The following is an 18683-nucleotide window of genomic DNA, read 5'->3' on the forward strand; positions in this document are numbered from 1 at the left end:
TGCATATACTTATTTTTTCCCCCCTCCAGGGGACAATGACAATGTCTGGAGACTTTTTTTTTTTTTTTTTGGAGACATTTTTGGTTGTCACAACTAGGGGTTCTATTTGCATCTAGTGGGTAGAGGTCAGGGATGCTGCTAAATATCTTACAATGTATAGGTTAGCCACCCGTAGCAAAGAATTACCTGGTCGAAAATGTTAATAGTGATGAGGCTGAAGAACCCTGATTTTGACTTATAAACTCAAACACTACATTTGTTTAAAATACTGTCCTCTTCTACAGTAAACTGAGACAATCCTCTACTCCACAGGATCACTATCATAGTTCTCAAATGGCCAAAGTATGTAGATACTTTAGGCAAGCAGGTATGTCTACTAAATCACTTGGTTGTAATTAACTGGAGTGAGACACACACACACACACACACACACACACACAAAAGAGGGGCAAGGGGAAGGAAAGGAAAGAAAGAAGATAATCAGGGATGGAGGAAAAAAGGGAGGGACAGAGATAGAGATAGACAAATAGATAGGTAGCGAGAGAGACAGAGAGAGCGGGAGAGAGAGAACGCACACGCTATGTCCCTACTATTGCTTTACTAAAAATAATAAAATCTGTTTCCTAAATATATAGGTCTTGACTACATGAGAAACACTGAGACCAAGGAGGGATGGAGGAAACAAGAAAAAGGAATGATTTAAAAATATTATCCTACAGCTCAGACTTAACTCATTACTGTGCAGCTGTAATGCCATGCACAAAACTCATGATTTCAGTTCTAAGCTTATTAAACTTCCATGTTCTCCCACTAGGCAGTGAATGTTTAGTTCATATTTTGAAAAAGGAAGGAAGAGATTAATAGCACCTGAGAATTACCGTTTAATTAAGGATCATTAAATAGCTCTGAAAAAAAAGTCTTTATAATTCTTCTCAATTAGGAAAACAATCAATTGATAAACTAACTGGTTTTAAGAATATATATAATATATATATTATATATAATATATATATTATATATATATATGAAAGGAGGGCAATAGAAAATCATGCAAATAATATCCAAGATACATTTTTTTACACAAGAAAGCAATGTCTAGAGTGTATATAGTATGCTGCCTTATGAGTGAAAATAATCTGTATTTTGTCTAAAGAAACTCCAGAAGAATATAAGATAAATAATATTGCTTTGAGACACAAGGATGAGTGACACTGGGGGAAGATGGAGACAGGAAAGGAGTCAGACGTTTTTCACTCTATACATTTTCCTATTTTGATTTGTGAACCATGTGAATGTATTTCCTATTCAAAAAATAAATCTTGTTGACATTCTGGTTTGCTGTGTCCTCCCAGTTTTTTCTGTACCTATGGGTCTACACCAATTTATTAAAAAATTATTTTGCTATCATTTTCAGTGAGGTTTTGGGAGGTAATAAGATAAGCTATGTGTTAAATCTGCCAGGCTTAACTAGAAGTCTCTTTTTACTCTTCTAAAATTGTAGCTTTAAAATTACTAATTTGTAAAGCAATTATAATCCAATAAAGATATTAAAAAATAAAATTACTAATTTATTATTAGATATATAAGTTCAGTAAAGATTTCCCTTGTAATAAAATGCCACAAAAAGTAAATCCAATTGTATTTAAAATACATTCATCTCTTTTAGTAAACCAATTCTGATATTCCTAAAAGTTGTCTATAAACTTCCTTCTCAACTCATTTAAACAATAAACATGTTTTGCTGGAACAAAATTGATTAAATCCAGTTTGAATTCATTTGCACATTCACTAAAATAAGGTAAGAGGCAAAAATCTCTATTTCCAGGCCTCTGGGACATGATTTCAAGAGATCCTCAGAGAACAGCAGGTTGCCAAAGAAGTGGAGTGTGGTAACCCCTTATTCTATGTTGCTCATTTCAACAGTAGTCTCACAAATCAAATCATAAGTACAAGCAAGCTTCAGAGCAGCAATGACAAGGATGAAGTTAATTTTACTTTCTTTAAAGTCCTGAACAACTAACTTAGGAATGGTAGAAAGCCGGGGAAGGGTAAGAAATCCTTTGAACTTTCCCATCTATTATTGAGCAGAATTCCTTTCTGTTTGAATATTTTCCATCAATTACTAATTTATGTGAGGAGTTTCCCATCAAATTAACCTGTCTCTGCAGAAATGACGGCCATCTTCTCTGTAGTGAACACTTTTTTTTGAGTCACCTTATATTTACTCATCCTGCTTCCAATGGTAGCTCTTGATTTTTATCTGTGGCTCTACCTCTCCCTATGGTTATGATGGAGCCAACTTCCATCTGATTCTAGGGTGATGACAAGTTTTGCAGATCAGATCATGACCATGCATAGACTCAGGCAGTTGGAGGTGATACCATCAGTCACTGAAATGCATAGACTAGCAGGGACTTCTGGAAAAAAAGACTTTTCTTCTTGAACTCGAACACAAGATGATATAAACCACATCTGGAACCACAGGAGATGTCTGAAAATAGCTCAAAAATGAAGGCAAGTAGAACAGATAGCAACTGGATTCTGATGACTTGTTTGGCAAATCTTAGACTTGTCAGTTTTATGGGCTACTGAATCCTCCTTTTGAGTTAAGTTTTCCTTCACTTGCACCCAAAGAAATTTAGCTGGTACCTTTCCAATTATCAATAGCTCCAGAGAGAACACGTTATTAAAACTACTTCTCAGGTTCCTTAGATAACCAAGCAAAAAATTAGCACAGAACATAATATAAATGTTGTGGGAAGTAATGTGCAAATCATCAGAAAATAAAATCAGAATCAGAGGGAAGAGATCTCTGTAATACAAGCTATGGAGATTGACAAGGATCAGGATGGCCTAGAAGTATCTGACAAAGATTTTTTTTTCCAAATTGAACTATATTTTTATTTTAATCCATGAGCTGGCATTAAGAGGTATTACAATAAAAAGTGAAACAGAACACTGTATTATTATAGAGATACTGCTGAGGACACAGTTCCTGGTATCACACAGTATTTGCTTTATAAGGACTCAAGAAATACACTTACTTGAAGCTTCAGAACCTGATAAACTGTGTTCTCAACAACTGATTTGTTCTCATCATATTATAAATCTGATAAGATTTTTCTTTATACTGGCTGCTAGCTCAGAGCCAAGTTTGTGGTGGTACCCTTAACTCTAAAATTTCCTTTTTACACAGTCCTCAACATTTTTGAAGCACAAATACAAACATCCCTCCCCCCAACAACATCTTAAAAATTTTTTAGAATAAAGCTGAATATAAATAAACGCGGTAAATAACCGGCCTGGTGTGTTGGCAAAGCACCCACTGTTTCTTCTCCATGTAAAATTTAGAGTTCAATTTCCTCTGGTTGTAATTACTTGGACAAGTTAAGCTGCTGACTGGCAACTTAAACAATTCTTAGCTTTTTCATAATTATACAGTATTCTCAGTTTCTGCAATTCAGAGAGTAACATACAAACTTCAAACCAGACTTTTTTCTTGCTTTCAACCTCAGTTTAATGTAAACTAACAATATATTAAGTTAAAAAGACTTTCTTAAACCTCTTCTCCATGTTATGGAGGAAGAAGAATCAAATAAATGTCATCATCATCATCTAGATATAATCACTCTCAAAATCTGGTCCAGAAACTTACTCTACAACTTAAACAGATAGAATAGTTGGTACTGAAGAAGCATGTGGCATAACGATTAAACTCTATTATAGCCTGGACAAAAGTTTGGACTCTGACTAGATGGAGAATGTATTCATCAAAGAACTCACATGGCTGTATTTTTGATAATTCTTCCTTGGTCCATTTTCTGCCCAATGCCATGCACAACAAATACAATATGGGCAGTCTGTGATGGCTTGTCTTCTAATGTGGCTTCTTCTACATAACCTCTATGAAGTCTGGTCCCACTACTTGATGCTGTAGGAAAATTATGATTCTAAGTTTATTGTTTATTACAGAAATAGCATTTTCACAACATATTGAAAAAATAAAAGGAATACTATGAAAAAATTTCACTGGGTTGGGGGGTATAATATTTGTAAGATAAGTATTGATCAGTTCTAATATAAACTGCTGAACTGGACATGACAGCGAAGCCAGAAACCATAAGGCAAAAGGAAAGAAAAAAGGATGAACTGAACACATAAAAATTAAAAACGTCTCTATAATGAATGTATCATGAAGCAAAGATAAAAGACGAATGACAAACTGCGAAAGTTTTTGCAAAATATGACACACAGTAATAAGTTAATTACGTAAGCATACAAAAAGAACTTATTCATCAAAAAGTGAAATGAATCAACCAAATAGCAAAATGGGCTAAAGATGTTGATAAAGTAACTCACAAAACAAATACAACTGACTAATGAACATGTAAATATTCAAGCACATCTATTATCAAAGAATTAAAAATGAGACAGTAAAAAAATTTTTGAAAGATTTTTTGATAATGCATTCACCTCTTCCCCAAGTACCAGTCCCTCTTCTCTTTCTTTTAGTTGAACTTGTTTAAAGAGCTATCTATTCTCACTGCCTCCATTTCTTCAACTTCTACTTAAACTTCAACCCATGCCAATCTGGTTCTGTCCCAGCAATCCATCTAAGTCACCGATGACCTACATCTCACTAGATCCACTGAAAAATTTCCAGTCTTCATCTTTACTGACACTATATTTCAACTGCCATGTTTTATTTCACAGCACTGCCTCAGGTTTGACTGCTTTTGTGCTTTTAGAAGTAAAGAGTGTATTTATTAATCTTGCCAGACCATTCTAAATATATAATTATTCACTAATGAACACATGTTAACTCAGTCACCTTAAAAAGAGTTTAACAGGGTAGTAACTGGCACTAAATTTAATACATACTTAAAAAATACTAAAAATAAAACCTGGATCATCTATTTTGAACATAAGAGAAAAAGTTAGATTCCCAACATTTTGACAAACTCTAGTAATATTTAACAAATACCTTTAGAAAATCCCAGTTTTTGAGTAACTGTTCTTGCAATTTTAGATGTTGTTGCATCACTATAAAGATACACTTCATCCACACTGTGCCAGTCCACGTGGTTTCGACTCAACTTGAAACTATGAATAGCTGTTGCAAAAGGAAAAACTAATTTGAAGGTCTCCAAGACAAACTTCATTTGTGTGAAAATTATAATACAGAGATTTTTTGCATCAATATTTTAACTCAGTTCAATAAAAAACTATTTCATTGAAACATATTGATGTGAAACAAGTAATGGATAGGGACTTTATAAGTTATTAAGCATGCTACAGGAAAAGGCAACTTGTTGGAACAACATGGAATAAACTGGCTTAACTACCATAATTTTAACCTCTATAGGAAATATCCTCTGATTATTAAAGAACTGCTTTCCCAGGTGATGTGGCCATTCCTTAGGACTAAGGGATATACACCTTCATGAAAGTTCTCAGTACAGTTGACATAGAAACTTAAGTTTCATTTCTTCTGTTGATTTTATTTTTTGATCTGTGAAAATTTCACTCAGCACAAGATAAAACAAGACTCAGATGAAAAAAAAATTATCTTTAAACTGGGAAGAGAATCATCTAATTTATTAGAATATAAGGTATTTTTGGAACGGATACTAAAGCCAGTTATCACTGGATATTGCCCACCATAACAGAGCTCCAAGGTTGAAAGATCTTTTAACAAGAAATAAATTTTTTCCTACTATGATGTTCAAATTAGTATGGTTATTTCATTTCTGTAACCGAGGTATGCTTGGTGAAAATGAGCTCTTTAAAAAAAAAAAAATGCAAACCTATATCCTTCAGGAATACGCAAACTCTGTGAGGCAGGGACATACCTTGGTCATTTTGTATCACTAGCACCAAACACAGTCATAGCACAGTACTTGCCACATGTCACAAAGTTAGTAACGTTTGTGGAAGCAACAGTTAAGAAAATTGTCAAAACTTGTCCACCAATTCACAGTTTGATGTCTTATTGTCTGAAGGACTTTAACTTTTCCTCTTTATCTCTTGTATAGAGGTAAGAAAAATTCACATACCTTCAGAAAACGAGCCACCTTCAAATCACTATGCCTAATTTATTTTCTTAAAATCCTCTTTAGGCAAAAATATTATCTCCCATTATATATAAAGACATACAGGTACAAAGGGATTAAGTGACTTGCCACAAAGCTAGTTAGTGACAGAGTCCAACTCTCCTGATTTGAAGATGCTAACTATGAAAGGATGGAGTCCTGGTCAAGGTCTAAGATCATAAGACGTTTTTGTGAAAAGCTATTCCTTACTCGAATACATAGAAAAGCAAATCATTGCCAGGAAAATGTACTTCTGAGTCATGGTACAAATGCCACTTCAAAAATTTACGAAAAATCTATTTATATCTTACTTACCTGCCAGGACACATTACTAATATTGAACACAAGACCAAGATGCAATTAACATAACAAACATGAATAACATCTTCAGTTGCAAATAAAACACAAAACCAGTGTACAAACTCAGGTTTTAAATAAAAGAACTTTTCATAAATTAAAAAAAATCTTTTGCAAGAGTTTAATAATTATTTCTTTTTCTACTTCTATGTCTGATCCAAGTCAGTACTTTAAGCCTTTTAATCCAATGTTTCAAAACTGCATTTTGTTAAAATAGTTTTGAGCAACATATGCTTAAAACATTAAAACTATAAGACCAAGTTAAGCCAACAAAATTTTGTTTCTCTCTAAACCTTTGTGTTGTCTTAAAGCATCTTAATATTGGCGAATATCCCATTATTGAACTATACACATTGTTTGCAAATGTTTACACCACTTATAATTAACACTAAGCAAAATAATACAATGGATACATTTCTAAAATACTAGTAATTTCTATGCTCTAAATACAACCGAATGCTATAAACACAACTGAAAGCTACAAGCCAGGAATATAACTACATGGAGAAGTAAAACTACAATTACTGTACCTTGGGAACGCTTTCGTTTAAGACCTGCCGCATCTGTACTCTCCTTATATCCTCTCCATTTGAACAGAGAAGGGAGGGAGAAGGGAGGGAGGTGGTAGACAACTAAGAAAGCAAAAACACTGAGCTTCAAAGTAAATTTTAAATGAGGTTTGCCTTTTTGTTGTATTAACTTTAAAAAGTGAGTTGTATTTGACAAACATTATTCTAAATGCTTTACTTATATAATTCCTAATTAAAAATCAGTGCAGCAAAATGTTAGTTTAATAATGTTTATCAAATATATGCTCTACTTTTACTGAAAGTAAAAAAGGCAAATGATATCTAAATTTATCAATTAAAGACAACTATGTGATCACCATTTTTAATGTCTTTGTATAGATGGAATAAAAAAATAGAACATGGCATTTTTGTACGCATAAGAGACTTATAAACCACATCTTTACAATACTAAGGTTATTTACTCTCACCAAATTTGTGACTATGACACAGCCAATATCTGATGTGCAAACTGACAATGCAATAAATAACCATCTAATGAAGCTTTCCTAAGAAGATACCACAGTATACGTTCCACTAGATGCTTTCCCTTACTGAAGTGTAAATAGAGCCTTCCCACAGAACAAAATATTCTTTTCACAACTCTGTTCAAGTTGTTAAAATACTTTTAAAAATGAAACTTTTCCCCCAAAAAATTAAGTTGAAAGCTCTACTTTGAACTGACTTATTAGTGACAAAATAATGAAAGATTTGTTAGCAATAGAATGACAAAAGTCATTAGTAAAATTGTATGCTGTGACATCTTGTAAGTGTAAAACAGACAACAGAGTAAAGCAGACAACAGAGTAAAGCCAGACATAGACTTGGTATTTGGTAAATCAGTAGATAACCTTAAAGTCAACTCTTTCCCTGTCAAATATTGCTAGTTATATATCAATAAATTTCTTTACATTTTAAATAAGCATTTATTTTAAAATCCACTTAGAATTGAATCTTAAAATCATTTTCTTTACCGTTCAGTTAATCACAGAATCTTTATGATTTAGCTTAAATTTATGTTCTAATACATTTGATTTTCATCCTCACTCCCTTCTACATTAATGTGACATTCAAAGGTTAAACACTGCTCAAATACAAAAATACTTAATTCCCGTTGTATAGTACTAGAAGTTAAAAAAGAAACCTGCTGTTATATACAGATAAGGTATATTTAAAGATATATGTGATAAAGGTAATTGAGAAATGCTTATGAGGCACTTAATAACTTTAACTGTATGTAATTAGATGACTATAAAAAAGTATAGACAAGAATTAAAAACTGGGTTGTAAAATCAGGATTATGAAAACATCTCATTGTCATAGAGGGGTGGAAAATGACAACCAAAGTAATTTTCTTCACTGAACATGTTTCTTCTTTCATGTGCCTTCTGGTCAGTTACTGAGGAGTAGATGTATCACTTGCAAGAAACATTTTCACACAAAAAAAATCCTTAGGAAAAAGCTAACATAACAAAGTAGATCAAATTTGGCATAAACTTGAGACTGTACTGCTCAAACAAAACCTAGATTTTATAGTTCTACTAGTAAAACTAACATGAAACAATTCCACATTTACTAAAAAAGAACTAGTGGGAAACACATGGACCACCTGATCACACTTAAAATTACATAAACACTTTCTAAAAGTTAGTCAAGATACAAAAATGAAAGGCTTTTTTTCCCCTAAAGGAATACTAACTTAAGGATTAACATAAAGCCAAACATCCCAATATACTAAAATCACAGAAACATATTTTAAAAATTTTCACAAAATTGGATAGACATGCTTCTTTACCTTCTTCTCATATTTAATTCTTATTTTCACTTGAAAATCATTTGCTTTGTTACAACATCCTCTAGCACAGACAGCTTAACTTTTTTTCAACCCAAAGCAAAGGATAAGTACCACCATAAGTACACTAGAGACAAAAAGGTTTACTATCATTCCAACAAGGATCACTAAAATAAAGTTTTAGTTAAGAATTCTTATATAGTGCTAGCAAAAGTATGCATAAACACAAAATGCAACTAAAATGCTAATTAAATGCTAACATTTAATAAAACTTTTCATTTATGTATTAAAGTCTTACAAAGCAATGAAAAAGATTTTAAGTACTAAAATAGTGTTTTCAATAAATTTCTGTACTATAATTCATCTCTTAAAGAAATGTTCTTCATTATATAATTCTGAAAGCAGAGTATCAAAAAAGGGGGTTGCTGGGCTTCCCTGGTGGCGCAGTGGTTGAAAGCCCGCCTGCCGATGCAGGGGACACGGGTTCGTGCCCTGGGCCGGGAGGATCCCACATGCCTCGGAGCGGCTGGGCCCGTGAGCCATGGCCGCTGAGCCTGCGTGTCCGGAGCCTGTGCTCCGCAACGGGAGAGGCCACAACAGTGAGAGGCCCGCGTACCGCAAAAAAAAGAAAAAAAAAAAGGGGGGGGGGTTGCTGATGATATACTACTTCCTAGAATAGAATAACTCTATAACTTTTCCCTCTATAAAAGCTGGCAACCTAGATAATCTCAACCACAAGGGAAGTAGGTTTGCACATCTCAAACCTACCAACTATAATGAGAAAACTTCTGTCAATCTTCTTGGATCTCAGAGAAATTAAATTAAATACATTTATAAAAATTAATAACTAAAAGCTAGAAGGTGGGAGTCCTCTTAGTCACCAAAGAGAAAGGAAAAGAAAAGCCGATTAGAAAGGGTTAATACTCCTTCCCTCTCCCCACCCCGGCCCTCCCCCTTTTAGACTTTTGAAATGATATATTCACAGTTTGGGATATCCTTATCCAGCAATAGGATAGGCATATACACTACATGCCAAATTGTTAAATGCTGTAAATCCTTAGAGATCCACCAACACTTGTGCTGTCATAGCACCCCAAATTAGCCTGAACAGTAAAAAGTCCATTTTTTTTTCTTTTACTTTCAGCCTACCTGTGATTTTATATTGAATGTGACTCTACTATACAGCATACAGTTGGATCTTGCATTCCTAGCAAATCTGTCAATCTCTGTTTTTTAATTTAAGTGTTAGTTCACTTATATTTACTATAGTTTTGATATGGGTGAATTTAGGTCTACCATTTCCCATATATTTTCTTTGTTCTGTCTGTGTTTCTTGTTTCTCCTTTTGTTGTTTCTTTTGGATTAATTAAATATTTTTTACTATTTCAATTTCTCTACTGGCCTTAAGAAATAACAAAACACCTTTTTATTGTGGAATAATTTTCAACCTACAGAAAAGTTGCAAAAATAGTACAGAGTTACCATAATATCTTTCACCCAGCTTCTCCTAATGTTAGCATAACTATAGTACAATTATCAAAACTAAGAAATTAACATTGGTATAATACTATCAACTAAAATGTTGACTTTATTCCGATTTCTCCAGTTTTTCTATTAATGTCCCTTTCTGTCCTAGGATACAATCCAGGGTACCATGTTGTATTTTGTTGTTATGTTTCCTTAGTTTCCCCTAAACTACGACAAATTCCTCAGTCTTTCCTTGTCTTTCATGATCTTGACACTTAAAAAATTTTTTTCAGCTTTACTGAGGTACAATTGACAATATTATAAGACATTGAAAGTGTATACTGTGTTGATTTGACATACATTGTGAAAGGATTCCCCCTATCTAGTTAAATATGACCTTGACACTTCTGAAGAATACTGGTAAGTTACTTTGTAGAATGTCCCTCAATTTGAGTTTGTCTGATGTTTTCTCATAACTGGATTGAGGTTATGCATTTTTTGACCAGAGCAGGTGCAGAACTACCCATTTGGTTCAACCATTTTTTTTTTTTTTACTGATTACTGCTTGCATAGATAAATTATAAAATGAGGGAAATACTACTCTAGTACTTTTAAGTATTTACAAATTTACTTATTTGAAGGCCTGGTTTTATTTGTATGATTCATCCCCAGTGAACTTCTAGCTTTCATTTGTTAGGCTGCTAGATAAACATTTCCTAGCCTAGGAGGTGGGGTGGGAAGAGAATCATTTTTAATTTTAACTCTCAGAGAAAATGAAATCTAAGTCACAAAATATAATTATACTTTGGGGGTTTATCTTTCTTTGAATGATAAAAAAGTTATGCTAAACTTCAATCGATCATTCATTCCTTCGTTCATTTATGGCTATGTTGGGTCTTCATTGCTGCGCGCGGCTTTCTCTAGTCCCGGTGAGCGGGGGCTACTCTTCATTGCAGCATGCGGGCTTCTCATTGCGGTGGCTTTTCTTGCTGTGGAGCACGGGCTCTAGGTGTGCAGGCTTCAGTAGTTGTGGCACATGGGCTTAGTTGTTCCGCGGCATGTGAGATCATCCCAGACCAGGGCTCGAACCCGTGTCCCCTGCATTGGCAGGCGGATTCCCAACCACTGTGTCACCAAGGAAGCCCCAATAGATCTTTTTAATTCAATGCTTACTTTGAGATTAGTACAATAATTAATAAGGAGAGAATAATAAATATATTCAGTGTATTTGTGGCAATAACTACCCTAACCAAGACATAGATAAGGGCAGAAGAAAAAGGAATTAGTATTTTATTTCATTAGTATTTTATTTTATTTCATTAGTATTTTATGTCCTTCAAGGCAAGAACTCCGTTAAGTTTCTTAGGAATTCCCCAGAGCACTTAAAAAGAGTTCTTGAATATAGTACTTTAAAATTATTTTAAATTATTAAATACGGGATTGTACTCTATTGTATACTCTACAATACAATAATTGTACTGTACAATTTGTACAATTTTGTACAACTGTATTGTACAATTTTGTACAATTGTACAAAAATATTGTACAATTTATTGTACAATAAATACTCTATTGTACATCCTTTTTCAGAATGTTTAACATGCACTGTCTACTTTGTTACCTTGTACTTACTCTTTGTAACTTCTCATCTGCAGGCTTTGTCATCCCCAAAGGTTTAAAACTCCCTGAGAGCCAAAACCCTGTCTGTTTCTTTCACAAAAGTAACTGGCACAGTACTATCTGCACAAGGAATATTCAAAATCTTCTAACAATATGAAGAGTCAAGGCTTTATCCTATGTACATGAGAAGATTTAGGTGGAAAAGTTATTTTCCCCCCTCAGATTGATAAAATATGACATTTCAGAAGCTTGGAGGTAAGAAGCGAAATAATCAAAAAATTATAATACTTTTTATCTTTGTATTATAAATTTGAGTTATTTTTCCAACAACAGTAGCTTTTTGGGCAGCAGATGTTCTTTCACTAAGACCAGTGATAATTTTCAAATGTACTACAGAATTTCCCATAATCTTCAAAGTCAAAAGTCACATTTTAACACATGAATGTATGCTTTACATAATACTAAATAATAAATAAAATGGCTGGAAATTCATGACAACAGTATATATACTGAATTGAATTTATAACCTTTGTTGACAACAAAACATGCTGATGTTTTATGTCACAGTATATTTAAAAAATCAAATTTTCTTCCAATGAACCTCAAAAGATCATCATTTTGGAAGATTACAATACAAAAGTGTTCTAACAGTTTAACAATTTTCTGTTATTACTAATTAGAATTTTACCACTCTTTAAACCTAGCAAAAAATACTACTATATATAATATCCTAGACTGATACTCAAGAATTGACACAGACTCAAAGATATACTGAAAAATATACTCATACCAACTATGTTCTTTTATCAGACTTATTTAAGTGACTGGATCATAAAATTAGGGCACTTTGAAGAAATCTGAAGTATGCTGCTCCATTTAACATTTCAGATTCCAAGTAGATGGGATCTAGAGATGAAACAGAGCTGATGACTAACCTCCACAGGGAGAATTAGCAAGTGGAAAAGAAATGCTTTGAACACAGTATGAGAAAGGGGACAATATACTTATATTTTCATTTTTCATACTCATCCTTTTCCTCCTCCAAGCTCCTGGGTTTTTTCCATGCATTAATAGTAAAGAATTTGGGTGGATAAACTGGGTTTGTCAAGGTGAACTGCCATTTTTGAGGCAAGACTTAAGGAGAATTAATAGAAAGGAAAAAATCCAGAACTCAGCCTTTCCCAATAGGAATGAAATTTTGAAAAGAGTTCAGTCTTTCAAATACTATGAAGTAGGCCTTTGTGGTTATTTTGATAGTGGTGATGAGAGGTTCCAAAATATTTCAGTCACTAATAAAAGATCAGAGATATACAAAATTTGCTATCTGTGCTTTAACCAGAGTATTGTCTTTATGGCAATCTGCAGGAATATAGATACAGCTCTGCTTTATAGATACTGAACTGTTCTTTATATATTGATTTGTAAGAACCTTGAGCTTGAATTTCACAGTGAAATAAGAACATAGTTGACTCCAGGGATTAGCAAAATGAAATATTTAAAATTCCTAGAATATGGTATCTGGCACATAATAGACATTTCTTAGATCTAATTACCAATTTATTTAGAAGCCACCATTTTCCTCAATTATGCAGACTTTTAAAGGTACAAAGATATTTTTACTTGGTATAAGCTAAAGTATACAGTTTCCCTGCATGTGTGTGGTGTGTGTGTGTGTGTGTGTGTGTGTGTGTGTTTTCAGAGAGAGATAAAAGAGTAAGGAATAGGAGAGAGAAAAGACTTGGAATGTTATTAACAATAAGGGGGAAAAAAGCCAATTTAAAGCTTATTGTTTTGTAATTAATTATGTTATGTAATCAATTGCTCCCAACTACATAATTCATTTTTTCCAAGCTGCATTCTGTGAATTACTTGATCAATATTGAGTTTTTCTGCTTTATAGATGTTTTACAAGGAGAAGGAAAAAAATCACTTAATTCATAGTTTAATTCACTAGATTAAGTAGGGCTTGCCAAGAAACTTCCCAAATAAAGGCAAGCATGGATGAAGAAACACTTTTAAGAAAAAAAAAAAAAATTAGAGAAATCCACAAATTCTAATCTACCTGTACTGTTATACTCACCGGAATAGCTGATCCCACTGCCTGCAGTAAATGGAACAACAGAAGTATTTTTAACTTTACCACACATTTTGAATTTTACTCAAGATCAGACACATAATGAAACATGGCAATCTTGGCTAGTATATAAGTATTTTAAACTATTGAAAGAAAAACTATCCAAATGCCAAATAAGGAAATATAAGGAGTAGACTGTTTCAAACTAAAAGTTGATACAGTTATCAATATGGAGACACCTAAAAGGGACTTATACAAAAGAAATTAAAGTTTTTTAAACTTCAGGAAAAGAACCAACATTAAAATATTAGCAAAACTGCTCTTTTGATATAATGACAAGGGATTTTTTATAAGTTCAATTTTCTTTGATGACTAAAAAGCTACTCAAAAGAACTAATTCAGAGAGCACATTATAACAATTTGTACATTTATAGTAAATCATGTGTGATGTCCGTGAAAACACATATTAAGTAAAATAAAAATGGAAATAGTTCAGAAATTTATAGCAGTTTTAAATTCTAAAATAATAATCAAATGTTTGAAATAATCAAATTGTATAAATTCTAACACTTCTGAATTACTATTTTAAACTTAGGAACCACTCTAAACTTTATCAACAACTTACTTGGTTTACAAAACATATTAAATATATTAACTGGTCTTACCATCTTTTCCATCTATGGGTTTTGACACTTCAATATCAAAACTTTCCTGCATCTGCTGACCTCTAAAACAGCTAAGATGTTCTTGCTCAATTAAATTACTTTCTTCTTCTTCTAGCGGCTGCCAAGTACCATCAATAAACCACTGTCCACGCATTACTGGTATTTTATCGGACTCTGAAAAGGGAAATCACAGAATTATACGTTTTAGGATCCAACCTCTCAGGAAGTGAAATAGTAACTACAATTTTATATCTTACTACTGCTGTGGCAAAAACAGACTTTCGTGATCCAATAGAATCATTTAAAGTTTTAAATTTCAGACATCAAGCCACAGTATATAATTTTGCTTACAACATATAATTTTACTTGTATTAAATAGTACCCGTAAAAGGTACTTTGGCATTAGAAAGGGAGAGGAGCGTTACCTATGTAACTGAGGCCCCAAGTAACCAAAATTAGTAGGCTAAGGGGTTGACAAACTTCATGCAAGACTCCAGTGATAGTTCCAATGTCTTAGAAAATACTGAGATAAATTTCCACAAGTAGTTTAGAAATAATGTGTATTGTCATAGTGTGGTACATTTTTTAGGGCTGCCTTGGAGGTCAAGGGCTCCCAGCGAGTATACGGGAATAAGTGAAACTTTTAATTACAGTAAATTCCTCATCCATTTCAGAAAAAAACTGAGAAAAAATTTCTTTGAAAAACTGAACATTTCTTTGATTCAACAGTGTCCCATAAACCTAAGACTTTTAGTTGCTATTTATAAACCACAACTGTTAGCTAAGTTATCTTGAATCCTTTAAAATAACTTTTTAAAAAACCCATAAAGCAAAAATAAAATTGAAACAACAAAACCCTAAAACTAAAAAGCAAAATTAAAAAAAAAATGAACCTTACTATACAGAGTTGGTGGTTTAACCACATATAGAGAAGTTATTTCAAGAGGATTCAAAACACAGTAATTTGTATATACATATTAGGATATACCCCATGTACAAAAAGAACTGCAAACATATCTTAAACCTTTTGCAGTAGCTATGCTGTTATAATTGTAATAATATTGGTATTGTTAATTTGAAACTGTAGATTAAGATGAATATATTAATTTTATTCATCATTAGAATAAATCAATATCATAAGAAACCAAGATTTTTAGCACAGGTAAAAAGAGATACAAATATAAAAATCAAAGAAATAAATCTGTATTTTAAATTTCAATTAGAAATGTCAGCATGAAATAAAGATGTATATTTTCTATTAAAAAAAAATTATCCTAAGCTCTGTGTGCCAAAAAGGCCTAGAAATAAAGACCAACCCCATATAAGTGAGCACTCCTGATATAAAGATCGTGATCTCTAAATATCATTTCCTTAAAGAAACGGCCAATTCCTGGTTTGAAACAAAATTTACTAGATGATCCTGAAACATCTTGTACCAGACTTATACTGTGATGTATTCAAAATCTCCTATTATGTGTTTCTAATTCTTCTTGCGTTATCCTTTATTCTGCTATAGCAATTCTGCTATAGTCAGATGTTTGCTGTGTTATTTGGTGGACAGATACTCAAAAATATAAACTCGTTGAGAATTTTGGGTTTTAACATTATAAAGTACACTCTGTTGTGTTTGATGATTTTTTGCGTGTGTGCTAGATTCTACTTTGTCTATCAAGATTACAAACCCCCTGAGCTTCCCTGGTGGCGCACTGGTTGAGAGTCCACCTGCCAATGCAGGGGACGTGGGTTCGTGCCCCGGTCCGGGAAGATCCCACATGCCGCGGAGCCTGCGCATCGGAGCCTGTGCTCCGCAACGGGAGAGGCAACAACAGTGAGAGGCCCACATACCACAAAAAAAAAAAAAAAAAAAAAAAAGATTACAACCCCTGCTTTCTTATCGCTTCCATTTGCCTGTGATGTTTTTGTACATCCCTTTATTTTTAACCCTTTTCTCTGTTTTAGATGTGTCTCTTGTATACAGCACAGAATTGGGTTTTGCTTTATGAAGCCATTTAAAATCTTTTAATAGGTGAGTTAAGCTCATTTATGCTTACTGATATAACTGATATGTTTGAACTCTCTTTTTCTATAATTACTGTTTTTTTATTATTCTTACTCTCTCTAGTTGATGATTTTACTTACTCTCTCTAGTTGATGATTTTGCTTTTCAAAAAAATTCTTTTGGTATTTAGGAATATTTGCATTTTTGGTTCTAGGGGTTACCTTCACACATGCATGTGTGAGTATGAATGTATTTTACAGTGTCCTAAGTCTCTTTTTTGTTTATTTCTTTTATTACCTGGTCTGTCCATTTTAAGTGGTATCCAAAATTCCCACTTATTACTTATATAATAGAGAATGATCTTATTCTATTTTTCCCTTTCTCTCTCTACCCACTTACATATAACAATTACACCCATGTCCCCACCACTGTTTTAGTCTTGGATCTACAATATATTAAATTCTCACTAAAGATTTCCTAAATTCTTGCATGTTCAAAGCTGCTTATCTATAGCCTGGATACTTGAAGGACAGGCTGGCTACCTTGAACTTTGTTTCCTTGAGTTTTAAAAAATGCTCTACTGTAGCCTTCCTTTGTATATCATTCTAGAGAAGTCTGATGTAAGCCTAATTTTTTTTATTAGTAATGTGATTTTTTCCCCCCACCAGGAGGCCCAGAAAAAAATTTGCCTTTAAAATTACTAACAGTTTTACTAGTCTTTAAATTCTAACAGTTTATGACTCAGAGTCATTGCTCTGAATCAATTTGCCAAGGTGGGTCCTTTTAATTTGTAGATTTCAGTTTTCCTCTTATTTCTGAAAAGTTTCCTTGGATTAGTTCTGTTCCACTGATTTCGTCTTCAGAGACTCCAATTATAAGTATGTTGGGTCTTCCTTTGCCTGTATTGCATTTCAACCACTTCCTCTCTGAAGCTTTTTACTTCTTTCTGCATCTCATTTTCATTCTTTTGGTTGTTTTCCTTCCTTTCATCAGTGCCCCTTACATCAACATTCCTTTCATCAGTGCCCCTATTAGTATGTCCCTAAGTTTGTTTGAGAATATTTGGTTGGAGTGTTACAATACAGTTTCTCTCTGTTTTGTGTTTGCTTTTGGGGGAAGAACTATAATCAGTGGAAATGTACTGATCTCACATTTTCTGTATTCCTCTTAGAGTAGCTTTGTATGGCATTTGATTTATTTCTGTTCATGAGCATTTTATGGATGGACTTCTTAGTTCCAGAGTGTCTGCTGCTGCAGATTATTAAGAGCAGCTCCTTTAATGGATGGATGTTATGGTGGTGGCAGTGGTGGTAGTGGTGAGTGAAGACTGGATTGGTGTGCCTTGTTCTTCTTTCATTTCTCCAGGACCCTTCACTTACTCCTTACTTCTTCTTTCCTCTTATTGCCATGGCTCCAAGGGGCAGTATCTTTTCTCTTTCTCCTCTCCCACCAGCAATGTTTCTCTGATGTTACTACTTCTGGTCCCTCTCACTTTCACACACCCTCCCTACAGTTAGTGCTATGAATTACCAAGTCCCAAGCCTGTGTTCGTATTTTGCCAGTTGTGTGGAGGACATTTTCTTTCTGAGGGTGCCTTTGTGCTTCATTTTAACCTCTAATCTCCTCTCTATTTTCACTGTCTCTTAAGCCTCTCCCTGCCCCAGTCTCCAGATTCAGAGGTTTATAGCAGTAACAAGAACTACTGTAATTTGCTGTTTCTTTACTTACAAGTAATTTAAAATTTGTGGTATTGTCTCTCTCATAGTAATGCTAAAGGTGTCAGCTATGTATGGTTTATGTGTATGTGGCTTTTGGGGAGAATGTGTGGAGAGATTTAGATTTGGACAGCTGCCATTATCCTCCACATCCAAAAGCTCATCTCATTTAATCTTAACAGTAACCTTAAAGATAGCTATGACTTCCCCAGTTTTACAAATGAGTAAAATGACTCTTAGTGAACCTAAATAATTTGCCTAGAGGCAAAGAAGTATTATGAGAACCAAGATTCTAACCAATGTTGACTCCAAAGTTCACTCAAACTCTTTCTACCA

The 18683-nt window shown here is 33.5% G+C and overlaps 1 protein-coding gene across 9 annotated transcripts in view; it reads right to left on the bottom strand.

Moving 5' to 3' along the window:
• The window catches only part of DDHD1 (DDHD domain containing 1), a 91095-nt gene that overhangs the window by 37296 nt on the left and 35116 nt on the right, over nucleotides 1-18683 (bottom strand). For 4 of the 9 annotated variants that reach the window (XM_027111269.1, XM_027111264.1, XM_027111261.1 and 1 more), the window contains exons 2-6: nucleotides 14634-14807; nucleotides 13975-13995; nucleotides 6980-7081; nucleotides 4985-5113; nucleotides 3784-3931 (exon numbers count right to left, since the gene is read on the bottom strand). In XM_027111269.1, coding sequence (XP_026967070.1) covers nucleotides 3784-3931; nucleotides 4985-5113; nucleotides 6980-7081; nucleotides 13975-13995; nucleotides 14634-14807 — 574 coding nt within the window. The remainder of the gene's footprint in view (nucleotides 1-3783; nucleotides 3932-4984; nucleotides 5114-6979; nucleotides 7082-13974; nucleotides 13996-14633; nucleotides 14808-18683) is intronic. The other 5 variants (XM_027111267.1, XM_027111265.1, XM_027111268.1 and 2 more) reach the window with 3 other exon arrangements.

The sequence above is a fragment of the Aethalodelphis obliquidens genome, unplaced genomic scaffold (genome assembly GCF_003676395.1).
Source record: "Aethalodelphis obliquidens isolate GAN/ISIS:26980383/991018 unplaced genomic scaffold, ASM367639v1 scaffold10, whole genome shotgun sequence".
Taxonomy (NCBI): domain Eukaryota; kingdom Metazoa; phylum Chordata; class Mammalia; order Artiodactyla; family Delphinidae; genus Aethalodelphis; species Aethalodelphis obliquidens.